Source organism: Girardinichthys multiradiatus, chromosome 7 (assembly GCF_021462225.1).
Source record: "Girardinichthys multiradiatus isolate DD_20200921_A chromosome 7, DD_fGirMul_XY1, whole genome shotgun sequence".
Classification (NCBI taxonomy): domain Eukaryota; kingdom Metazoa; phylum Chordata; class Actinopteri; order Cyprinodontiformes; family Goodeidae; genus Girardinichthys; species Girardinichthys multiradiatus.
In genome coordinates this window covers 16,070,524-16,097,042 of record NC_061800.1, presented here as the reverse complement: position 1 = coordinate 16,097,042, position 26,519 = coordinate 16,070,524, and the positions used below count along the sequence as shown (strand labels likewise).

The following is a 26,519-nucleotide window of genomic DNA, read 5'->3' as shown; positions in this document are numbered from 1 at the left end:
TAATTTTGTGAGATAGGAATTTTGGGTTTTCATGAGCTGTATGCCAAAATCATCCGTATTAAGACAATAAAAGACCTGAAATATTTCAGTTAGTGTGCAATGAATCTAAAATATCTGAATGTTAAATTTTCATCATGACATTATGGAAAATAATGAACTTTATCACAATATGCTAATATTTTGAGAAGGACCTGTAATGTGAGACACAGCCACAGTTTAGCAACCTAAACGACACAGCAGCGCCTCCTTGAGTCACATTACTCAAAATGCAACGGTCGCCAGAATTCAACATAACACCGGAAGTTGCAGTTTTTTATTTGACTTTACTGAGCCTGCGCAGTGCGACGAGTTCGCCACCGCCTGGCTTGTGTGGTACAACTGTTGTTAAAGCAGAGAAGGGAGCAAACTGAGGGTTATAGTACATTTTTATATATGAAATGTTCAGTTTCTCCTGATTAGTCGGACTCTGGAAAAAAAGAGGAGGAACCGGACAGGAGTAACGGACAATCAGAAGAGAAAAAACGGAGGAGGAGGACCGGGAGGAGAACATTTGGGACAGTGGAAAATGCTGCGGATTTGACTAAAAGGTGAGAAAACCGACTGGATCAATACTCATTGTTGGTTGAGCTCAAAGTTGTCGGGGGTGGGCGGATGGAGGCCGTGGTGATGGAGGTTTACACCCGCAGCCACCGCAGTCTGCGGCTGGTGAATGTAGGTCATTGTGTCGCTGGGTCGGGCTGAAACGAGCCGAGCCGAGATGTGCTGGGCAGAGCCATGCTGCAGGGGGACTGCAGGAACGCAGACCAAGGTGAAACCCTGCAGCAGGATAGACTGGGTTCAGCAGTAACATAATTATTTATAGTCAAAAACATTCCTAATAGTCTAAAAAATGCTTTGAAATGAATGCATGGGACACCATTTGTGTTAATAATTTAAAGTAGTTAAAGCAACTATCCAGTGAGGAATTTTCTTTTCACTTACAAACATGCAAAGATGGTAAAAACAACACAGCTGGGTAAGGAGGCATACATAACCGCTGCAGGATTTCAGAAAATACGTTTCTTAAAAAGCACAAGGGCTATTTCTGCCTTGTGTGTATTCAAGTCTGACATCACCTTATGACATCACAAGAGGCACATGTATGAAGCTCATCACCTGGTATTAGTAAACACAATTTGAATGAGAAATTTGGTTGGAAACATGCAAGCAAAGAGGAAAACAAGAAAGTAGAAATGGAGGCAAGTAAAAACGGATTGCGTTACATTCATGTGATGTCAACAGAGGCATTTGTGCATGAAACTATATTTGATCTACATGAATTAGCAATATTCAACAAAATAGCAAAACAAATTGAGAAACTGGACATAGGACGTTTTCCTTCAGCAAATAAACCATATCTAAAGTGAGTTTGATTGAAAAATGTCTGGTTAGTAGTTTTACGCTACATTTTTGCACTCAAAGAGTAACAGTATGTTTGTTTGGTTGCATAAAAAGAACAATATCAATAAGTATTTTAAAGATGCTATGTAGTCAAAAACATAATGACTAAATGGGGAACTTTGGATTAAAGCATTTTGTTTTCAAAAATATAATTTCATTAAGACATGTTTCTGAAGGACTTACTGTACTGTTATAGTTTATATACTTCACGAGACTTACAACTAAAGGAGCTCAAACCGTTTTAGGCTGTGGAACAACCTTCTTTCCCATTTGGGTTTTGCTGATTCACTCGATTCTTTTTCAAACAGTTATAGGCCCATCAATTTAGCCAGGCCCATAGTTTATACTCTTTATACTGCTGAAAACATAAAATCACATATATAGTATCACAGCTATATTGTTAATAAGTGTAAAATTTATTCCTTACTTTGTTTTGATACATAATATTAAGCAAAAAGATAGAATACACACCAGCTCTATTCGGTAGTGATTTTCTACTGCTTTTTATTATTTTTTGCTGTTATGCTCTTTAATTAGTTGGGCTATCAGCTCTGGTTTCCAGTCTGCGGTGTAATGCTTAACAGATATGCCAATTGTAGCTAGCCTACAGCAGCAATACTCTAAAAATGGGTGATAGGTTGCACTCTTTTTTTACTTTCCACAGTGTGACTGTTTTGGTTAATTACTCTTTTTGGGAAGCAATAAAAATGTGTTGTAGCATTCTTTCAGCCAGCTTATCTGCAGTGGGGAGGCAACACTGTATCAATCTATGCAGCCAGAAAAAACTCAGGTCACTTCTTCACTTTCTCTGGCATCTCATTAAAATGACTTTAAATCATACGAATGGCAGAGTGGAGCATTTTTTGAGGTTCTGAAACTGTGACTTATTGAAAGCCTTGGAATACCTTGATACCAGGTACCAATCCATATGTACTAAGTAATGCCTGGTAAGGTGAGCCATACACTCTTACCCTGTCTCACAGTGGTGAGATGCGTCAGTTTGGGAAAACAGGTATTTATGTGTTAGATATGGTCCCAAACAGAAAAACTGAGAGCCAACAGCTTGTAAATTTAAAGAGGCAATCACAATAAATGAGTTTCAAAATGAATTTTTGGAATCTGAGAGTAGCCGTTGTGTTTCCAATCAACTTGGTATTTGACAGTTCATTATTTATACAGCAATTTATGCAGATGATGACAGAACCGAACAGGATAAATAATTGACAGATGAGAAGTGCAGGGCGAGCAGCAAAACAGCACAGATGTTTAACCAGCCACTAAAACAAGACAAAACCAAACCCGCTCATTTACTTCCTGACTGCTGAGTGGGACCTGAAAAAAAAAAACCCTGATCAAACAGGCAGTAGCTGGAGCCAGCAACTGGAATCTGCTGGGAGGAACGCCAGCTGGGAGAAAATCTGTTTGGGACAAATAACAGCAATGTCCCGGCCTTATTTGTAAAGAACGTCAGCGGGAGCATTTCAGCTGCACTAATACCCATCAATTCGTCTTTGAAAAACGTCCACACTTTCTTTTATTCTGCTAATTGTTCTGCCACTTAGGAACTCAGATCTGCCCTTCAGTCCTGAAAAGGTGACACAGTTTTTTTTTTTTTTTTTTATGGTCTTAAAACATCTGTGACACGTGGCCGCTCGCTGTTCATCACTGTGGTTTGAGCTTTGAGGTTTTAGGTGGTGTGATGAGACACGCTCATCCCCTTTCTTCCTCAGGGTGTTTATCTTCTGAGGTCGTATCCACACATATTACACTCGATAGCCCTTTGAACTCATTAGACAGCTGACTCACGCAGCATGTGGAGCAAAATTTAAGGAAAATTTTACTCTAAATTATGTTGTTTTTTTGTCTTCTGTAGTTTGGTTCCAAGCTAAAATTTGGTCATAGGTCAGTCAGTCCAGGATGCTAGATGCATTGTGGTTCTGTTTTCTTTGGTTTTCTCCAAGCTATTTAGAGATTAAAAGTTTTAAAAACTGTTTCTTGGTCAGGTTGATTTCAAATGAACATCACAGAACTGGAGAAAAGACATATTTTTTCACCAAGGATACAAACTGATTGAAGTGTTTCTTTAATGTTTTTTAGCTGACCGTAACTTCAGGCACTTGAATACGTCCTCAAACCCAGAAGAAGTGGGATTTTTAGTGATGTCCCATTTGTTGTCTAACTGCGTCTGCCTGTGATGACCTGCAGCATGTTAGTAATCCCAACACTAAGAGTTCTGTCTCTTCTTTTCAATTGGAGTTCTGTTGTTTTTCTAAAATGTTTTAATCTTTTGCATCAGTTTTGAGTCCTGAAGTTGAACCTGAGCACATGAAGCCAATTTATGATGAAGTATTCACTGATGTTTCACTTATGCTGCTACTCTAAGACAACAAATGGTCTCCTTCTTTGCAGAAGGGAATTTCTTAATGGATTTATGGGTTGTTGTGTTTATTGTTTGTTTGGTTTGTGTTACCTTTTCTTGTTATGTATTTTCAGATGTCTGGCGTCACAATGGAAGCGAGCTCCTTCCTGCCCATCCTAAAAAAGAAGCTAGCCTTCCTCTCAGGTAATAAACTGTGTCCTTATGTTTCTTTAGTTGTAAGTCTTTCCCTTCAATAACCAAACTTCTCTATGACTCCTGTTAGGGGGCAAGGACCGGCGTAGTGGTCTGATCCTGACCATCCCCCTCAATTCAGATCAGACCAGCATGGAGGAACTTAGCGCCACTCTGGACTACCTGCTCAGCATCCCTAGGTACAGCCGTGCTAGCAACCGTAGCCTAAAGGATGTCTGTGAACTCTTATCAAAAGCTAAATCCCCATTTCCCCCTACAGTGACAAGTGTAAGGCTCGGGGTTTCACTGTGATCGTGGATGGCCGGAGATCTCAGTGGAACATCGTGAAGACGGTGGTGCTCATGCTGCAGGTAAACATACATTTACCTTTCCTGAAGGCTCTGGTGTATGATTGTTTGTGTAGGCTTTTAATGATAGGGGGTTGTGGACGGGGTTTCAGAACGTGATCCCACCGGAGGTGTCGCTGGTCTGTGTGGTGAAGCCTGATGAATTCTGGGATAAGAAGGTCACCCACTTTTGTTTCTGGAAGGAGAAAGATCGCCTGGGCTTTGAGGTAGGAGTCTCACCTGCTGAAGGCAGAACTGCGATACAGCAAACCAGCTCTAGTTTTCTTCACCCTTGGATAATGTTAAAAGAGTTAATATCAGCCATATAAATACAGACATAACGTATTGTAATGAAATGATTGTCAGTTTATCCCACTGCGTGTCTCAAGAGCTCCACATATTTCTTCTCATCTGCTCCGACGAGTTTGTGACTCATAAAACCTTTACTATTTCCAAAAATGCAATTAGATTAATATAAACTGTAAAATATGTAATAATCAAACCTGGGCTGGATTATCCTAATCTAGTTATAGAAGGAAGTAAGGCTGCATGATATTAGAAACACAGTAAATTGTTACTGGTGAATACTGCCATGATGATATAGGTTATGATTACCCACTTTTCCCTCCCTTCTCTTCTCTCTGGTTTCTGTCATCATGATTTCCCCACCGCTCTCCTTCAGCTTTGGCCTCTTCTTTGCTAAGACGTGTCTAGTTTCATTGTTAAAGGCAGTGAAAGTCCATTAAACTGCATGCACAGCACCAATGCATAGCACTTGAAATACAATAGCAAATACTATATTGAGAAGATGATTGATTTAATGTACTGTGCTCCTCCAGTTTAAAGCAAAGCTTGCGGTTTGTGAAAATAAAAATGGGGATTTAGTTTTTTTTTGTTTTTTTTTTATCTTTCCTTGTTCTTGTGAACTCCTTTGTCTTCTGAGCTGATATTGACGTTTTGGCTTTAACCAGTCACCTCTGATTTGCCTTTTTTACATGAAATCAAACAAGTTAATTCATGTATATTAACCTTTGGCATCACTGTCTCCACTGAGTACAGCTGGAAACCTTAGATGACAGTGCAGTGTGTGTTGGTATGTGTAATTTCTGTCACCGCCACCTCTATTAATGACAGATGGTTTTGCTAATACAGATCTGTAGTCTCACTGACTGGCTCGGCGGTGGTTGCCACGGTAACCGGATCAAGTCGGCTGGTCTGTGGTGGCTTGGAAGTTTTTACAGAAAGATAATGCGCCACTGTAGAAGTGAAAATAACCCTCTATTAAACAAATTGGAGTTGTCTCTGATTGCTGAAGGCAGAATGTTGGCAAGTTCACAAGGGGCAGGCGTTTACATTAATTTCCTCCTGAAGCCAGTTTTTGTGTCAGTGCAGTCTGCAAGCAAAAAAACACGTTGACAGAGGTAACTGTCTGTGCTCTGGTGAAATCCATCCGTTGCGTCGCTAGTCGTCCTTCGTTTCTTTCCATGCCCGGATGCCAGCAAGCATGCACAGTTGCTTGAAGAGTGGCGGTGCTGAAATGTGACTCATCTCAGCTATGGAGTGTTTGTTGGTGACACAGCGGGGCGTGTGTTTTACAGCTGCTGTAGCGTCTGACCCAGCACTGAAATCAGAAACACACTCATACACACACCGGTTTGAGTCCAGGTTTACTGTTGGCATCTTCTGCCGTGACAACTGGAAGACTTTCCACCAGCTGTCTTTTCAGGTTTATTTCTGAGCCAAACTTGCTGCAGTGCAATTCATGTGAAAATGGAAAACAAATGGTTCCTGTCTAAAAATTAGAGATAATTCAAAGGTGAGCTTGTTTTTTATTGTAAACCTTAATTTTAGCTTCCAGGCTAACCTCAAACAGAGAATGCTTTGTTTTCAGATACAGAAAACCTCCAGAGACCCTGAGGCAGGAGTTGTGTGATTCAAGAATGTTTTTGGGTCAAAAAACGGAAAAAAAACAACACTTTACTTTTATCCAAGAAAAGGGCTATGACTCATCTATCTGAAAAACCGCAACCTATTATTTTACAAATCAAAACAGTTAAATCAAGAAAATATAGTTTTTGCTGTTGCTATATAGGAGTCACAAGATGGAGCTAATCTTCATATAAACTTTAAACACATAAAAATTGTCATAGTAAGTTACGTCTTATTTGTAACGATGCTTCTTGGCAATAAATCTTGTACTGTTAGAAAGACTGCTTAGTTCCTCTTAAATGGCATCTCATTTGGAAGGAAAATGCATTGATGGGTTGTGCTGCAGAGTTGAAGATATGAGGTAGCACCCATTAAAAACTTCACCCACCTCCTCTGTGTTAATGCCAAGCGGCTTTTGGCAGAGGCAGTGTAATGGTCTGGGCCGGCATGCCCCTCACTAGCCTGTCATGATTGGAGGCAATCTCAGTGAAGAGAGATGTCAAGTTAAAATTCTGCAGCCAGGGGCAATCCCATATCTACACTGTTAGAGACCGAGCTGTATCCTCTAAGATAACAGTGCTTGACTCCACAGAGAGACGTTTGTCAGAGACTACCTCCAGAATTTGGGAGACCAGAGGGTGGAATAGCCGGCCATCAGTCCTACGCTCAAACTCAACGAATACTTGTGAGATCAGCTTGGGTGTGCTGTTTGTGCCAGAGTGACCAGCAGTGACTTGCACCAAATGGTGCTGGTTGAAGAATGTGGTGTTGTCCCACAGCAGTGTGTGACCAAGCTATTGATCAGCATCAGGAGGAGGTGCCCTGCTGTTGTGGTTGTGCAAGGTTCTCCCAGGCCCTACTGAAGAACTTGTTAATTGAATAAATTGGTAAACTAGGTTGGCAATTAACAAATATTTTCATAATCCATTAATCTGTCCACTACTTTTTCAGTTAATCAATTAATAATCAGGTAACAACAGGTGCTTAATAGGAGAGTTTTTACATAATTTGTACCAGGTGAAGCTAAAACTACTTGAGGAGTTCTGGATTTACAGGGAAAGAAAGAGTCAGTCAGTCATTTTCTACCGCTTATTCCATAGTGGGTCGCGGGGGAGCTGGTGCCTATCTCCAGCAGTCTATGGGCGAGAGGCAGGGTACATCCTGGACAGGTCGCCAGTCCATCGCAGAGCAACACACAAACAACCATGCACACACTCATTCATACATCTAAGGGCAATTTAGAGTGACCAATTAACCTAACAGGCATGTCTTTGGACTTCTTGGGAAAGAAAGAGTTTTATCCTAAAAGCAAAATGTATATATTTTTTATAGTTATGGCCTAATTACTGCTCTGAGTGGGCTGTTCTTTAAACAAATGGCAGTTAATGATTATTCGATTACTAAATTAGTTGACGATTATTTCAATAATTGATTAATCACAATTGATCTGATTTATTGTTTCAGCCCTATGGTAAATTATCAGTTAGGCGTGTTTCGTCGAACTACAATCATCCAGTAAAAATGGACACCAAATAAGAGTCAATAGCAAATTAAGCTGTTTCTCATTGGCAGGGAGGATTTTGTCCAGTTTTCACAGGCACAACTCACATTCTCACCTCTGCTGCTCAACCTACAAATGCATATTTCTTATAGATATGGCACCATTTAAAGGGAAATAAACAGGCTTTCTAAATGTATTAGCTGTATCGTCAAGATGGATTGTTACAACAAAGAAATAATGAACCAAACACAAACTCTCTTACTTTTTATGCTATGTTTACATCCACACATATTAAACAATGCAAAGCGTTGCTGTACAATGAGGGCTTTGTCACAGCTTCAGTTGTTTTGAATTATTGCTCTGACTTATGCAAGTTTAGGCAAGTAGGCTAAACTTAGTTGCAAGTAGCAACCTGAATTGAATGTTTACAATGTTTCCTTTTCAATTTCTGAAACTAATTTGATTTTATTATGTTCTAAAACAAACGTGGAAGCTGACTGGAAACTTGGTTGGATTTTTTAATGATTACAGTAGTATAAGCAGGCATAGTCAATGCTAGGTAGATCGATTATACAAAACTATAACCACTTGAAAATGGTCAGTGTTGATATATATAAACATTTTAATATGACTGGGCTCATAGCGTAGAATCAGAATCAGCTTTATTGCCAAGTTCGTGCATACAAACAAGGAATTTGACTCCAGTACACTTTGCTCTTTTAAAACATGGAATAAGCGGTAGAAAATGACTGACTGACTGAAATTGAAAAGGATTGTTTACTGCTGACAGAAGTAAAACATAATCATGTTTTTTTTTTTTCCTGATAGAAGCGTACCAAAAACATACCAAACAGTGCTTTCTGTGTACAGTTACACCCCTACTAAATAGGATATAATGACATGAGACAAAAGCATTAAACAGATACATAACAGAAAACACAAACGGATAAAAACCAAAAAGATAAACGTGTAAAATATAGCCAATAATGTAACATTCACATGGTTTTTCACATAGTCTGGAAAAGTATGAATTATTTTATTTCTTATTCCATTATCTAGCAGATGATAATCTTTTTTTATTAAATTGCATTACACTACATTTCTATTACATCTTTTTACACTGATTTATATTTAAATAATAAGTTTAGTGTTTGGTTTGCCACATCAAAACTCACTGATCAGTTTTGTAATTGAGTTACTGACCAAGACACATCCATTCAAAAATAAAAGGAGCCATTGAACAATTCTTTTGGAGATCCTTTTGTTTCCAAAGTTAAAGCTGAACCCAAGGTTCCTGAACAGGGATCAATTTAGATGAAAAACAAAGCATCAGCTTTCTGACAGTGCAGAAAGCTATGAAGCACATCCCAGGAGAGTGACACATTCAAATAACTTCTCAGCTTCCCTCACTATCCTCTGCAGGGCTCTGTTGTCTGCCATATTGTAGCTGGAGTACCACACTGATATGGAGTGTCAACACAATCTTGATTTTACTTTGTTCCTGTGTTAGTTTAGGTTTATTTAATCTGGTCCTGCCTTTACTGGTCTGTCAAATTATGGCTGAATGTATGAGTAAAAATTTTAATAGCACGTTTTAGGTTTAGCTGCATCCATGTTAGTTTTAGTCAACAAAAATATTACCAGCTGTTGTCTGCCTTTATGCTCACCATCCATGCTTCCATTCAGGTGATCCTGGTTTCGGCCAATAAGCTCACACGTTACATCGAACCGTGCCAGCTGACTGACGATTTTGGAGGAAGTCTGGACTATGACCACAGTGACTGGCTCAACAAGAGATTGGTAACTGAAACATACTGAAGCAGATTGAGGTCTTGTCTACTTTTAAAGCTTATCCCAAAAAGGGTGTTACCACGGTAACTGGTAATATGGTACTTATTTGTCCTTCATTTCAGGTTTTCGAGAAGTTCACAAAGGAGTCAACATCTCTTCTGGACGAGCTGACGATCATCAACGACAGTGAAAAGAGCACCTCCGTGGACAAAGACAAGTAGGCCCACACCCCAACATATGTGTGTTCAATCATACAACTATGGTTATGAAGTTCACAGACTGTTTTACCTTTGCAGAACGACTGATGGAGCTCTCTTGCCATCCTTCGATCCTGAAACTGTCCTCCAGACTGGTAAATATCTTTCTTTTTTTTTTTTTTCTGAATTAAAACCTTGAGAGTAATGTCAGTGTAAAACGGCTTCACATCAGGTCTAACAGACTTACAGTGCAGGGAACATTTCAAGTAATAACTGCAAGATCAGGAAAGAAAAAAAAGGAATGGCTTGCTATGTGTACTGCAAGAAATTCAAGACGTAAAATTGTACTGTAATTGATAGACTTTTCCTTTCTAAAGGTGGAATAAAAGGTGGTGTTATCGCTATTATTTTTCCGTTTTTATTGGAGATTTTAAAATAAAAATAAAAAACAGAAAGCACCTCTGTTCTTCTTAATATTTGTGACCAGCTTTTAAATTTTCATTTAGCAGCACACCATAATGAAATGCAGAGCACAATGATAAACTGCATCAAAGTTTCAGGTCATGCGAGCAGCATGATAAATCATTCTTCATAATGAAGCACAGACATGATGTTTCACTGAACAATCATTTCTCTGTCCTCAAGACACAAACATGCTTTATTCTCACAGAGTTAAAATAATTAGAGCAGGGTGCCTCACGAAAGCAAGGCAGCTACAGTCTGCTTGAAGGAATTATTAAAGAAATTATGAAAATCAGTAACCCAAAGTTAACCAATAAACAACAAAAATCCCTTCCCACTGAGAGTACATTTTCTCTTTGCCAAATGTGGAAACAGGATGACATCATGAGTTTATCAAAAGTTAATATAACCTTGAAGTTTTACATTTTTCTGTGTTTGGACATTTTCAGACCACACATCAAGGACAAGGATTTTAGTTGAGTAAAAACTAAAGCCAATGCAGTTTAAATAATAAAGTGCTGTGAAAAGGTATTTATCCCCTTATACATTTCTTCTGTTTTTGCTTTTTTGTCACACAGACATTTCTAAGGTCATTAAAGAAAATTATCTGTAAGCCCTAGAAGTAGTTTTTAAAGGATTATTTTATTCATTAGAGGAACTGGTTGTGCCATCCAGAAGTGACTGTAATTGTAACATGCTTTTACAATTTTGGCCCACTCTTGCAGAATTGTTTCCATTGAACCACATTAGTGGGTTTTCAAGCATAAACGGCCTCTTTTAGGTCACACCACAGGGTCTCAATCCCATTGAAGTATAAGCTGCAGAACATTTTATTTGGTTTCTTTTTAGGCTATTCAGAGGTGGATTTGTTGATGTTCTGCCCTGACTTTGTTTCTTCTGTGTTCTTGAATTTCTTAAACAGGGTATGATGTTTTGCTGTTTTAAAACGTTTTAACCTGCTTCATGTTGTCACACAGGTTCTATTTAACTGATTTCTTGAAGTAGTCAGGGCTGTGTGTGGTTAGTGAAATTGAACTCGGCTTTTTGTGTTTAATCACTGTTAATTCACGATTTAATTGGGGGTGTTGATCACAATTTCCCCTAGAGCTAGGTTGGTTTAGGTGAGTGTTTTTTCCCTTTTAAATACATTTAATTATAATTTGAAAATCACTTTTTGTATTTTTTCATTTTATCTTTAATTTGTGTGATGTTCTGAAATATTGGGAGTATGACAAAAAAAACAAAAACAGAATAAATCTGGATGTTTATATTTTTTACTTCAGAGTTTTGAATTTTTAAGGCATTATGTGGTGACTAAAATAATAAGGAAATCTCTCTGAAACAGCCAGACTGTATTTCCCATTTCATGTTGCCAGGGCTGAGTCTGTGATCTACAGGGTCTGAGAAGGAGAAGTTGGATACCAACAGGCTAATTTGCCACTAAACCTGAAGCCAACTGGTCACTAAAAACATCTGAATATGCTATGTGGGTGTGCTCATTGTAAGAACTAGCCTGTGTGTGTGTGTGTGTGTGTGTGTGTGTGTTCCTGTCTTGGCATCACAGTGAGAACCATTTTCCCGATTTCACCATCAAATTGAGGACCGTTTGTACCAAAGTGAGGACATTTTGCTGGTCCTCACGACCTATTTTGCTAACGGTTAGGTTTAGGACTAAGATGTGAATTGAGTTTAGGTTACGGTTAGGGTTCGTTAAGCACTGGTAATGGTTAGGTTTAGGGTTATTGTCAAATGACTGAAAATCAATGGAAGTCAATGGGAGCCAACACATGGTCCTCACTACATATAGCAAAACAAGAGTGTGTGTATGCGTGCGTACGTGGTGGCCAGGAGGTAAAGGAGTCTTTGTTTGTGGTACCACCATTCTCCATTCGCAAGCTTCTGTCATAATGTAACAGCATGTAAAGAAACAAGACCTCTCGTTGTTTCACATGTTATTGTAAAAACCTTTGATGATTATATGAACATCTGTCTGTGTGCAGGTCATGAGCTGCTGTCAGAGCTGCAGCAGCGCCGGTTCAACGGCTCAGAGGGAGGAGGGGGAGGACAGGCAGGTGAGGAAGCAACAGACACCCATTAAAAGCAGTGGCTGCCTCAGACAAACGGGGAGCATGGAGGGAGGAAGAAAAATCAGAATTTATTTTGTGTATAGTACCTATCAGGGGTCGTGTTAACCGATAATGTTCTGTTTTTGACCATTTTTTTAAAAATGATGATGGAAAAATCCAAAGGCCTTCTATCATTTTGGCAGATTGCAATTCACACCCCTGACCACTTGGTGGCAAGTTAGCATATTAATTAGCTGTTTTCTCACTTCATGCATGACCTTGTTGGCTTCACTCAGAAAAATGTCACGACAGGTAAAAAATCCCAAGCGGGTGCTCGATTAAAGTCCATGCAAGCAGGAGAAAGTTGCTATTGAATGTTCAATTATCATCATTTTAAAAAATACAGTGATAGGTAAAAATAGATTATGACAGAATCTTTTTTTTTTTTTACACTGACAGTCAAAAAAACAGACAACGAACAGTCTTGCGCAACCTCTGGTACCTATGATGTGATGCTAAATAAATTGTTTCTGTATAAACTGGTGGTGGTACTGTTTTAGGAAACAGAAAAAAAGCATTTAACACCACAGTGGATTTTTAAACCTGTTAGCTTGGAACTGTCTGCTAGCTTAATTGTGTAAGTTGTCATGAACTGCATTCTACCAAGTTATTCATTATTTTATTAAGTTACAATAGTTTGGTATTAAACAACTAAGTTCAGTTTGAGATAATTTTGAGATGTTAAAACTAGCATGCTAGCTCAAGCTAATTACATCTGCTGGAGATGAAAAAGTGGTCACAGCTAGAGTCAGAAAGGCTTCCTTTATCTTTGCTTTTCTTACATTTTTTAGCTTGAATTGATGAAGAAAAATGTTGATGATAAATGTTCAATTTTCTCCTCAAAGTGTTTTGTTGCTGTGCAACAATGTATCTTTGGAAAGTTAATTTATTTCAGTAATTCAAGTCAAAAACAGAAACTTATATATTAATATTTGGATTCATTACATGCAGCGTTTAGTCTACAGTCTTCAATAAATTCCTGTCTTTCCAGCTGATGTTATCATTCAGACCTGTTTGCTAAAGTGCTTGGCTAACGTTAGCATAATTACTGTGTTTTGATATGACTCATTGATCTTTTGGCTCATAATAACATAGGGCAAAACTTAGAGTATATACATAATGAAATCCCTTTTCCAAAATTAAACAAGTAAAAAAGTAGCCATTGTAGCTGATCTTGTTGTTACACATGTAAAGCACCAGACTAAAACCTTATAGGTTCTCTGCCTGATTTGCCTCTTATCTTTGACTCTCCCAGCCCCAGCATGGTGCCCTATGGAGGAGGAGCTGCTGGCTCAGCCTCAGGTGATGAAGCTGCTGGACTCGCTCAGGGAGCAGTACACCAAATACCAGGAGCTGTGCAGGCAGCGGAACAAGAGAGCGCAGCTAGACGAGATCCACGCCAAGGTCATGCAGGTAACAAATGCACACGTTTACAGATAAAATCGGAAAATTTATGAAGTAGAAAATCACTCTACTCCTTGTATATATCCTTCCTTCTTTTCATTTTTCCTTCCTTTATTGTGTGCTTCCTTCTTTCTGTGTGATTTTCTCTGTCCACCCTTCCTAACTCTTCTGCTTGTATGTTTTCCTTCTTTCCTTCCTTGTGTCCTCTTTCTTCATTCCTTGTGTCCTTTCTTCTAGTTTTCCCCCATTCTTTCTTTCATTTTGCCTTCCTCCTTCCTACATGCTATTCCTTCTCTTTCATTGATTCCTTCTTTACTTATGTCCTTTCTTCTTTCCTTTCTTTTCCTCCCTGTCTTTCCTTTCTATTCTTTATTTTCTACTTCCATGTGTCCTACCTCCCTCTCCTTTATTTGTGTCCTCCTTTTTTCATGTCCTTCTTACCTTCTTTTCCCCTTGTGTCTTTTTACCTTTGATGTGGGTGTTCTTCCTTCCTTGTATCCTGCCTTTATTACTTCCTTCTGTCTTTTCTTCTTACCGTCCATTCATCCTTTCCTTCTGTCTGTTCTTCCTTGTTCTTTCTTCCTTCCTTCCTTCCTTCTTGGTTCCCCTTTTTAAAGGACTGAGAACTTCAGAAAATTAAGTCTGGAAAATGTGTAAGAATCCTGTTTAAAATATGGCAACTTGCTGTCACTTAACTATGTTAAACTTGCAAGATGGAGGCTCATCCGCATACACCTTAGAAAGTCTCAGAGTTCATGAACAGGTTATAAATCTGTAATTATGATCAAGCTGCAGTATTCATTCCTCAGGGCATTTAGCAGTTTTAACCTTCAACTCTCAGAAACTGTCCGCTTGCAGCTTCAGAGCTTTTCAGTGTAAGAACGGTACTCTCTGCTGACTGAGGGTCTTACAGCCGCAGGGGCTGATGGACAACACCGTCATCTTGGAAACGAGCCTAGGGTTGCTATAGTAACTACAACAAGTCAGCCAATAGATCTGAGGATTTGAGGCGGGGGGGTTGGCCTAGTTTTGGATAAAACTGTGGCTGTGTTTGTGTGCTGTTTAAGGCATCATTGACCTGATAAAGACAATTAACTCAGCATCTTGACAGAAATGCAAACGAACACATTTGCAGAGACCGTTTCAGATTTTTCTGTGTGCTGCTGAGAAATATATCTCAATGTTTTCATCTCAGTTAACAGCATAGTCATAAATCTGTATAATTTCTTTCATCAGACAAAAACTTCATTTTTAACAGTTGATAAATCTAAAAGGGCACAAATTCACTTTCTCTAAATGATGATGAATTCTGGATTTAATTTTCTGTTGAATCCTTGCAAATCTTATTCACCTATTAATTTCATTTACCTTTTTAAGTAGATATTTTCTTGTGTAATACATTATGAACTTGTAGTGATGTTACTGGTGGTGGTATCCGTGCCAACCTAGAATTAACTAAGTTTGTGACCAATACAAACACATCAGGTTTGGATTGGATGGATGGATCAACTGTTCAGGTTTTCTCTTTAATTCTGTCTCTATATTTTAACTTTAGAATTTCAGTCTTGAGTTTTATTTTCATCTACCGAAAAGTAAAATGAAAGATTGACTTTAATAACAAGGTTTTACTTGTTGAAATACTTTTGCAGTGAAAACACTGAAATATGGAATTTGCTTTTAGCATTTTCACTCAATAAAGAAAATGCAGTATAGATAAATGTATGCGTTTACAGACTTTGTCCCTTATGCTGATATATATTAATAAAATAATTTTTTCACATCTTTTCTCTGGACTTCAACTTAAATTTTTGTCATTCTAATTGATCGTTTTGGTTAAACAAGGTTCTAATAAATCCAAAGATTTATTTTTAGGATATTGTTTCTTCCCAAATTACAGCTTTTTTTTATTTATATGCTTTACAATGTAAAAACAATAGCAAAATTGATTCTGATTCAAGAATGGAATTTCTCATATAGGTTCCTGATATTAGCTACTGAGTGAAAGAACCAGCGGATAAATGCTTCTAATTTGTTCAAAGGGTCATTTTGCTGCTTTTTTGACATCTAGACCTTGGATCATAGTTTGTGAGTTGACCTGTCTGTGGTTTTAGATTTATGTCTGGTTTGGGCACCAAAAAAATGCATGGAAACTCTTTATTTGTGAAATGATATAATCTGAATAAAAGTATTAAAGATTTTTAAACTGTGATTTAATGAATCTGTGTGCGGTGTGCAGTAACTCATAATACCTCAGTATTTGAAATTTGAGTCTGTATAAATAAAGTCAGGAATTGTCAGTACCCTACCCTTATTGCATCCTTTTATTGCCCCCCTGCTAATACAGAAAACACTGCAGGTTGTTCCAAGTTGAACAGTCCTCAAAACGTTTTGAGTTTCTTCATGCTTGTCTGGAGTGGAGTGGATTGCTCAGGACAGATGTCAATGCCAAGAGTGGATGGATCCTGGATGGTACATAGAGTGACAGGTGGAGCATCAGAGCCCCCTGCTGGTTGTCATCGTGAACTGCAAAGACATTTCTTAACTCCCTGTGGAGGAGAACCCTTGTGTGCTTTAATGGACATCCTCTTTTGTTCATGTGTTAGCCTGCAAAAGCCCCTAATGTTTGCAGTGTGTGTGTTGGATGAATTTGCCTTCCGGCATAAAGCACTTTGAATGCTTAAAAACAAATCCAGTAACCTCCACATAAAACCAGTTCATTTATTGAATTGGCCATAAAGCCATATGGAAGGCAGGGCAAATATATCATGCACTTTGACATGTAATAGACATCAATACTAACATTAATGTGTATGATGGCTAAACTGCTATTGATGCTTTAATATGAAGGCGACTGTTTGCTGCCTGTGACTCACAGGCATTAAAACTCATTAAGCTTTGACAGTTTTATTAAACATTAAATCAAGAAATGTTTGGGTTAAATACCCACATTAATTTAGATCACCGTGGATGTTTTTTATATCATTTTTTGCATTTTGTCTTTTTTCCATCAGGTGGTCAACTGGCTGCAGGGTCCTGGTTCAGATCTGCTGAAGACTCATCAAATGATCGGAGATTCGATGCGAGCGGCGCAGTCTCTGCAGCAGAAACACGAAGAGATCGAGAGCCAGCACAGCGTAGGAAAACACACACGTCAACATTTGACAAACTTCTCATTTTAGTTTTTACTGCTGAGGATTTAACAGTAAAAATATTTAAAAACCATATTTCCTCTCAAGTTCATAAATTAATACTTGGCTCAATCAAATGTTTCCATGTTCTTCTGTAATAAAAAAGTGTTGATAATTATTTCTCAATGCTACAAATATTTCTTTAAAAAATATTTTATTTGGAAAACTTTTATTTGAATGTGTTAAATGTCCCATTAATCAGCCATCATTAATAAAAAAAATAAAAATTAAATCTGCTTTCCTTCTCTAACGGTTCAGCAACCTAAAAACCTCCGAAGGGGGATGTTTGCGTTGCTCCCCAGGTTTTATACTGACCGTCTCTGTGTACAGGAGTGGTTTGCGGTTTACGTGGAGTTGAACCAACAAATTGCTGCCCTGCTCAGTGCCGGGGAGGAGGAGGAAGTGGTGGAGCTGAAGGCGCTGCAGCAGCAGCTCAGCGACGTCTGCTACCACCAGGCGTCCCAGCTGGAGACCCGTCAGAATGTCCTGCAGGCAGCACATGTCTTCCACAGCACCACGCAGGAGGTAATGCATGCATATAGCTGTAACGCATATAATGTAATATAAATATAATGCATATAATGTAATGCATATAGCTTTATTTAATTTCCCTTTGGGATTAATAAAGTATTTTTGAATTGAATTGAATTGTATACATTACAGCTGTTCAAAGTTAACAAGGTTGATGAGTTGGAGATTATCAGTATGAAGTGAGCCCTGAGTCTGTGTCTCTGCAGTTGTCTCAGCAGCTGGATGGACTTCTGGGCATGCTCTGTGCTGACGTGACCCCCGCTGACGGGGCATCTATTCAGCAAAACCTCAAACTGCTGGAGGAGAAACTGCAGACTGTTGGTTTGTACTCTGAATGATGATTCTGCCCCTCCCATTTTCCTCCTAAGGTTCCTTTGTGATGCCAACCCTCGCCTATCTCATCCAATGTAGAAGCAGGTCTGTCCTCCCTCCGTCAGAAGGGGACGCTGGTTCTGGAGCAGATGTGTGGCCAGTCGTCGTGGTCTCTGGAGGAAGCAGAGAGTCCTCCTGGAGAGCAGCAGGACAATGTTCAGCACGTTCAGGCTGTATTGGAGGAGATGGAGCTCCGTAAGCAGAGGTGACTTTACCCATCTTCTTTTTATGCAAGCAAAGTTACAAAATGACAACACAGTTGTGTTAGAACGCCTGTATGTTACCAATCATAACTCTGAATAAGGCCACCATTACAGCAGTGGTTGTGATGATGATTTAAGTTAAATATGAAGGGAGAGGACAATTAACTTCTAAGTTGTGTGAAGTAAAAAAATAAGGTATTTAATTCATTCAATTAATCCGTTTCTGTAAATCTGTTTATTGTTGTCGTTTTTTGAATAATGGCAAACAGCAAAAAGAGATTGCATTTCTCTGGAATATGCAATATGTTGGTGTGAAAAACCCTTGATAGAAGAACACATGGACAAAAACACAAAACAAACAATACATGCAATAAGTTAAACCAGAATAAACAACAATCCTACTAAATGTTTACATACGTAAGCTGTGTTACAGTCTGGAGGTTCTACATTTGATTTGTTGGTTCTGTTGACCTGAAGGGAACAGTTCAGTTGGTTCATGGAGAGGATAATAGGAGTCTGTGACTGCTGGAACTCCTCGACAATCATCTCCTTGGGTTTGACCATGTTGAGCACCAAGTTATATACACTGCTGAAAAAAATAAAGGAACACTTAAACAACACAATATAACTCCAAGTAAATCAAACTTCTGTGAAATCAAACTGTCCACTTAGGAAGCAACACTGATTGACAATTAATTTCACATGTTGTTGTACAAATGGAATAGACAACAGGGGGAAATCTTTGGCGATTAGCAAGACACTCAATAACGTAGTGGTTCTGCAGGTGGGGACCACAGACCACTTCTCAGTACCTATGATTTCTGGCTGATGTTTTGGTCACTTTTGAATGTTGGTGGTGCTTTCACACTTATGGTAGCATGAGACGGACTCTACAACCCACACAAGTGGCTCAGGTAGTGCAGCTCATCCAGGATGGCACATCAATGCGAGCTGTGGAAAAAGGTTTGCTGTGTCTGTCAGCGTAGTGTCCAGAGCCTGGAGGAGCTACCAGGAGACAGACCAGTACACCAGGAGACGTGGAGGAGGCTGTAGGAGGACAACAACCCAGCAGCAGGACCACTACCTCCATTTTTGTGCAAGGAGGAACAGGAGGAGCACTGCCAGAGCCCTGCAAAATGACCTCCAGCAGGCTACAAATGTGCATATGTCTGCACAAACGGTTAGAAACCGACTCCATGAGGATGGTATGAGGGCCCGACGTCCACAAATGGGGGTTGTGCTCACAGCCCAACACCGTGCAGGACGCTTGGCATTTTCCAGAGAACACCAGGATTGACAAATTCACCACTGGTGCCCTGTGCTCTTCACAGATGAAAGCAGGTTCACACTGAGAACATGTGACAGATGTGACAGAGTCTGGAGACACCGTGGAGAGCGATCTGCTGCCTGCAACATCCTTCAGCATGACCGGTTTGACAGTGGGTCAGTAATGGTGTAGGGTGGCATTTCTTTGGAGGGCTGCATGGCCCTCCTTGTGCTCGCCAGAGGTAGCCTGACTGCCATTAGGTACCGAGATGAGATCCTCAGACCCCTTGTGAGACCATATGCTGGTGCAGTTGGCCCTGGGTTCCTCCTAATGCAGGACAATGCTAGACCTCATGTGGCTGGAGTGTGTCAGCAGTTCCTGCAAGATGAAGACACTGAAGCTATGGTCTGGCCCGCCCGTTCCCCAGACCTGAATCTGATTGAGCACATCTGGGACATCATGTCTCGCTCCATCCACCAACGTCACGTTGCACCACAAACTATTCAGGAGTTGGTGGATGCTTTAGTCCAGATCTGGTAGGAGATCCCTCAGGAGACCATCCGCCGTCTCATCAGGAGGATGCCCAGGTGTTGTAGGGAGGTCATACAGACACATGGAGGCCACACACAATACTGAGCCTCATTTTGACTTGTTTTAAGGACATTACATCAAAATTGGATCAGACTGTAGTGTGTTTTTCCACTTTAATTTTCTGTGTGACTCCAAATCCAGGTCTCCATTGGTTAATAAATTTAATTTCCATTGATGATTTTTGTGTGATTTTGTTGTCAGCACATTCAACTTTGTACAGAACAAAGTATTCAATGAGAATATTTCATTCATTCAGATCTAGGATGTTTTATTTGAGTGTTTCCTTTATTTTTTTGAGCAGTATATATTGATTCATCATTTCTGTGAATTAAGTCCTTTTATTGGGGTTTCATTATGTGTGGGTGCAGAGATGTGCGTAAAGTGTGAACAGCAGTGGACCAAGCACACAGCCTGAAGGGTCCCCGGTGCTCGGCATGATGGAGATAGAGATGGGGGTTTTCAATACGGACTAATTTTGGTCTCAGTCTGGAAGTCCAGAATCAAGTGTTCAAAACAAGCAGGAGAGGTTTCTCTATTGGGTCTCTGCAAATGAAATTAAATGTTGAGTTATCTTTCTTTATTATCCAGATAAGTATTTTATCCAGGGAGGTGGATATTGCATTTTCCATGGAGTACCTTGGGATTGGTATTGCTCCAGCTGTGCATGAAGGCTGACTGTGATTTATGGGTTAACAAGCTGCTTCATTATTATGAGGGTCTGTAGGACAGAGGGTAGTCAGAGAGAGGATAGACCTGTTTGCTTCTGGATGATTGTGTAGGCTTTGAAGCATCTGTGGATGTTGGCTTGACCATGTGCATGTTAAGATGTCAGTTAAAACATCAGCTAGTTCATCAGCACAATCAGGGGCTGCTGTTTTCTCCTGGTTTATCCTTCAAATCCTCCGGGTGTCAGAGTTGAACAAAACCAACAGGTCAGATGGTGGAGGTGGTGGTTTGAAGTTTCAGGTACCTGAGCCTATAATTTATCATCAGTAAGGAAATGTTTGAAAATATATATTTTTTATCATTCACTTGTAAAATAAAAATATCAGCAAAGCAGAACTGCTGTAAGGTGATCTGCTGAAGTTTGAGCTGAACATCAGTTGAGGTTAAGATGGTTGTCCTGGTCAGCTCAACATTCAGCTAGTGTGGCTTTACACCTGCAGCTTTGTCAAATCTGTACTGCACACCTGTTGGTAATAATTTAATTTACCTGTGTGTGTGTTGCAGATGTGAGGACATGGTGGATGTGAGGAGGTTGAAGATGCTGCAGATGGTCCAGCTGTTTAAATGTGAAGATGATGCTTTACAGGTCAGATGGATATGGATTCAAAAGCAGCCACTCAAACACTAATGTGCACTTCCTGTACTGATCAGATGATGATCTTTGTGTGTGTGTGTGTGTTTTCAGGCAGTTGAGTGGCTCAGTGAGTTGTTGGATGCCTTGTTGAAGACTCACGTCAGACTGGGAGATGAATCCCAGGAGACACGGACAATGTTGGACAAACACAAGAAGTTTGTGGATGTAGCTCAGGTGAGAGATGCCATGGAAATTAACAAAATGCTCAAATTTAAGTAATGACTTGTAGGAATTTTTAACTTTGATCAACTGAGGCTGAGAAAATGTATTGTTACAGGTTTTAAGATATAAACCAGAGTAAAACCTGTATCTAACGTTGGCACTAAGAGATATATCTTGGTCCATTCAGTAGAAAGATAAACCATTAACTTAAAGCTGTACATAATGTTATCCTAGAAAAAACAGTTTAGGACTGGGCTTTATAAACTCATCTGTCAGACGTCTTAACTGTCTCTGCTTTTTAAAAATGTCTATTCAGAGCACGTACGATTACGGCCGCCAGCTTCTGCAGGCGACCGTCGTCCTCTGTCAGTCACTCCGCTGCACGACGCGCTCATCTGGCGACACTCTGCCGCGACTTAACCGGGTGTGGAAGCAGTTCACCGTCACCGCCGACGAGAGACAGCAGCGGCTGGAGCTGGCCCTGAACTTCCACACGATCGCCGAAAGAGTGAGTATGACAAGTATAATAGCAGATAAAAACATTGACATACTATATTTTTGATAGTTTTACCAGTTGTGAATGAAATAAAAAATAACAGTTTGAATTTATGCACCAGTCTTACAGTATGTTTGAGCCTGACTGACTGATGGAGGAACTGGAAAGTTGCTTCTAGCTGCGTCTAAAAGGGTTGAGAACATGTAATACTGAAGCTTCTAGATTGAATTAAACACTTTAGATAGTAAACCTTTAATAGAAACGTGTCTATGGACTTTTAAGTTAATCTCCCAGTTTAGAAAAGCTTTAACTTGCCAATCTTGGTTTTAGCTCATGCTCATTCTGCTGGATGGGGTTTGCCATCTTACGACGACGACGAAAAATCAGAGTTCACATTTTAATTTGAACCGTGTATCCCATTTTAGTAGTTAGCTTGATTAGCTTGCAGAACATAACTGTAAGTCTTGATGTTCTCTTAATCTAGCATGCCCCATTTCAGACAAATGTTGAAATAAATTGAATAAAACAGCCCCTTGCTGTGCATCTTTCAACCTTTCTGTTTTCTGTTGAATGTCACGCTCTCACTCAGCCTGAATAACCCACAGCCCTGTGGCAACATTCTGGAGAAAGTTTGTTTTAAAGGTTACATCTCTGCACTTCTTCTGGCTTCATTATTAAACACCTCACAGGAAGTAAAATTAAATGCACAACTTTATTCTTTGAAAAAAATCCAACCCAATCTCCAGCCAGTTCTCAACTTTCCACTTTAAATTTTTGAACATAATAAAATCAAATTTCAGAAATTGAAAAAGATTCTTGGTTTCTGCTAATCGAAGTTAAAAAGAAATCATGTGTTTCTAAAAGTTTTTCTTGATTAATGCATAGTGATAACATAACAAACCATGACTTTAAGAGCCAAATATGTACCGAACTGTGATTTTTGTGTACCGTTAAACCTTTAATTTTAAAGTCTGAGCTTCTTTTGCGTTATGTTTTTTCCATTGTGTCAGGTGTTGCAGCAGGAACGTGTGGAGGTGGAGTCTCTGGATGAAGTTGACTCTTCAGGTAGAACTCTGCTGGACAGACTCGCCTTGCCGATCATCTTCCCTGATGGGTACAAACATTTACAGTCCTTTCAATTACTTTATTCAACCGTAACCATTCTTTATGTTTTAATCCAAATGTATGAACAGAGCACTAATTTCCTCCCTACGTGACAATTAGGCTGAGGTTTTTATTTCATTCTTTTAAAAGTATCTATTCTTGTTTTTATTAATGCAACATAAAATATGATGGTAGGCATTTTTTTAGGTGTACCACTTAAGAAAGTTTTGAAATGTAATTAGTGGATATATTTAATATCATGATTTGCGTTTTGGAAGGTAAAAATAGTGAATTGCAATGTAGTTTTCTCCTCCTGAATTCAGGGTTATTAATCAGTTCTCCTGGCAGATCAAACCAACACAACTTGTCATTTCAGGAGTGAGCAGTTCTTTGGGACTCCCAGTGACACAGCAGCCACGGCGGAGGGGGTTAGAGAGCGTCTCCTACTGATCGAAGAGCGGCGGCTGCAGCTGCAGGAGGCAAGGCTGCTTAATAACGAGGAGGATGAGGAGGAAGCGGTTAACGGCCTGGAGGGGAGGTTGGATGTAATCGGAGAAGAACTAAGTGAGAAAGAGGAGCAGGATGAGGAGGAGAAGGAGACAGAGCATCAGGACGAAGACTTAGAGAGGGCTACGCAGGACTGCTAATGGATGTCTGGTGTTAAACCGAGCAGCCTTAATGAAGCTTGTTGGTGAAGGGCTGCTGACGTCTGAAACAGTTCTCTGAGGCACAAATCATCATCAGGTTCCTGCTGCAAAAAAAAAAAAAAAGCATTTATCTGACTGTCAGCCTTTCTTTAAAATTAAGACAATATCGCTCCTCAGCCTCACTACATTACCTTTTCCCACAAGTGGATAAACATGATGGATCGTACTCCTCAGTCATTCTTTCACTCGTTGGGACAGATACTGGGAGAACTGTGCTGTTTCTCTGACATCAGTGATTGGAAACCATAAAACGATAAAACTGGAATGATTACAACTCATCTTTCTGCTCTGTAGAGGATAATCATTTTTGATGGGTACTCCTAACACCGCTGCTGCCTCCTCCTCATTTACAACTTGAGCAAATCTTCCATGGTGCTTACCGCAGCTTCGTGTTGCTCTTTGGGTCGTTTTTTTTATGTGCTTATTCATTTGAAATCTGTAGTTTGTCTGCAGAATAGAAAAGAAGCCATCCTGGTTGAATTCCTTTAACTATCAAGTGTGAAATCAGTCTGCTTTCAGTACTCTTTTTTTTTTTTTTTTTTTTTTTTTTATAGTGGCTCCGTTAAATACTTTAATGACCAGTCTCAAAGAACCGAAAGGAAATCTGTTACAATGTTTGGTACAATATTTACAACTGATCTGAAATTTGTTTTTCTTTTAAAAATGTCTGCCAATGTGTGGGAAAGAGTGCAATTATCTTTATAACGCAGTGTTCTGTGTGTTTTTCAGCATCTCTAAGAAAGGACAATGTGGCAAGACATGAGAAACCTGGAGGATTAAGACGATGCTTTAAAAAGTGCAGGTCTTCAAGAATTTACTTGTTTAAACAGTGATGCAATGAAATCTTGGTATTTTTATTGAAGGTTAACATACTGTGAGCGCTTCATGCCGGCTCGAACCTAGTGACTGTTACATGCTCAAGTCAAGGCTCCACAGTACCAGGCCAGAACCTGCATGGTGATTTTCATGAAAGCTCTGTCGTGATTTATATACACTCTTAAACTAAACCAACAACTCTTGACACACAACCTGTTAAATAAACTAAAGGGTTGAACCTGCTGCATGTTCCATCCAGCTGATTGTTTTCAGAGTTGTTCTGAACTTGAAAAAAGGGCAAAACTCTAAAACCTCTATGGTTTAAATCATAGTACAACATGTTATCCCAGATTGGACCATAAAGCTCTCAGAACCACAGTCGGTGAAAAATGTTAGTTATATTCAGTGGATCCCCTTTTCCACTGATATATTTCACTTAGAGAACCGGTTTATTAAATGTGGTTGAGTTTGTGTGATAGTTTATATCCTTCAGATCAATTCTGAATTGCAAAATAAATTGTACAAGGTTTTTAATTGGATTCTGCAGGAGATCTTGTCTGATCCAGCAGCTCTGATGGAGATCAAATGTGCAGCTCTCTTTCCTGCAGACTGAATGGTGAAACTGAAGCGTTTGTGAGCGCAGTCCAGTGTTTATCGAGATCAGATGCAGACATGGCAGATATCTTTTATCTATTTATTGACTGTTTTAAGTTAAACATTCAATGTTCCTGGTTGGTCTTTTCTTAAGAACTGCTGCTGTTGGTGTAATCGCTCTATCCTGCTCTGTCTTTACCATCCAATGGCAAAAGCCACAGCATCCTCCTCTAAATAAAAGTATACAAGAAAACCATTTGGTCTTTTTCTCTAGTGTTTGGGAGGAAAAAGTTGACGGTACAACCCTGTCGGTTCGGTATGCATGTATACCGAACCGAGTGGATTATACCTGAATATGTGCAAAATGTTGTGCAATGTAACATTTAAGTAAGTCGTGGTGTCCTGCATGTTTTACAAGTTTCCCTGCAATCATCTGAGTGACTGTAGTTCAGCAAAAGTCTGTTGATCAGCCATCAATGGACTTCTGGTGTGCTGAAGAAGGGAAACAACTAAAACATGCCGGACACCGGCCCTCAAAGACTGACTTTGGACTACACTGAACTGAATTACTCACCTGAAGCAACGTCAAGCTGAATGTAAACCGTGGTACTGGAGAAAAATTTGCTTAAATCCAAATGGCTCCCAGAAGATGAGAGGGGATGTTCCCCACAGCCCCTCATGCTGCATTCAGGTACAGCTGGGACACTAGGTGGTTGAAATGTCAAAATAACTCCATAGAGATTTGAATGTGTTTTATTCTAAAATATGGGCCCAAGCTTATTTATAAACTCCAACACTGACTATTTTGAAGTCCAGGCATTGCTTGTACCTGTCTATACAACTTTATTCATACAAGAAAATCCAACCAAATCTCCAGTCAGTTCTATATTTTCTAGGTTTTAGAACATAATAAAGGCGAACTAACTTCAGAGATTGGAAAATATTCTGTTTACTGCTGGCCAAATTAAAAAAAATTATGATTTGTTTATTTTTTCTTATTGAAACATACTGAAAACGTGTCAAACCATTATTTTTGTTTAGTTACACCCTTAGTGCAGACACTTAATCACACAATGTAGAGTCTGTTTGCTTGAGCTTTCTTAAGTGACAGCTGAACTCTTAGGATCAGCCTGTGTTACTGATATGGATTTAATTCTAGACCATTTTATATCACACTCCAATAGGAAATACTAAACCTTTTTAAAACAAAACTTTAATAGCTTTACAGATCGCCCAAACAGTAACCAACACTCACTTGTAAAATAATTGTTTTATTGCATCTTTCGTCATTTTAGTCATTAAATGCATACATATTAAGAATCTCTGTACATGTTATTTATTTTGTTCATTTATTCGTTTTACTCTTAAATAATACTCTGT

The 26,519-nt window shown here is 39.3% G+C and overlaps 1 protein-coding gene across 3 annotated transcripts; it reads left to right on the top strand.

The window, feature by feature from the left end:
• The first annotated feature begins 319 nt into the window (after positions 1-319).
• Positions 320-25,395, top strand: sestd1 (SEC14 and spectrin domains 1). Of its 3 annotated transcripts, none has more exons than XM_047371191.1 (20): positions 320-587; positions 3,538-3,584; positions 3,934-4,003; positions 4,083-4,191; positions 4,272-4,362; positions 4,452-4,565; positions 9,455-9,568; positions 9,682-9,776; positions 9,856-9,911; positions 12,219-12,290; positions 13,600-13,757; positions 16,760-16,882; positions 17,267-17,461; positions 17,674-17,788; positions 17,879-18,044; positions 21,131-21,212; positions 21,312-21,434; positions 21,739-21,930; positions 22,929-23,032; positions 23,399-25,395. In XM_047371191.1, exons 3-20 carry the CDS (start codon positions 3,934-3,936, stop codon positions 23,667-23,669), a joined length of 2,250 nt encoding a protein of 749 aa, XP_047227147.1. In that variant the 5' UTR covers positions 320-587; positions 3,538-3,584; the 3' UTR covers positions 23,670-25,395. The 3 variants fall into 3 exon arrangements, with proteins under 3 accessions (XP_047227147.1, XP_047227146.1, XP_047227145.1); XM_047371190.1 differs by having other exon boundaries at positions 3,538-3,648; XM_047371189.1 differs by lacking the exon at positions 3,538-3,584.
• The last annotated feature ends 1,124 nt before the right edge of the window (positions 25,396-26,519 follow it).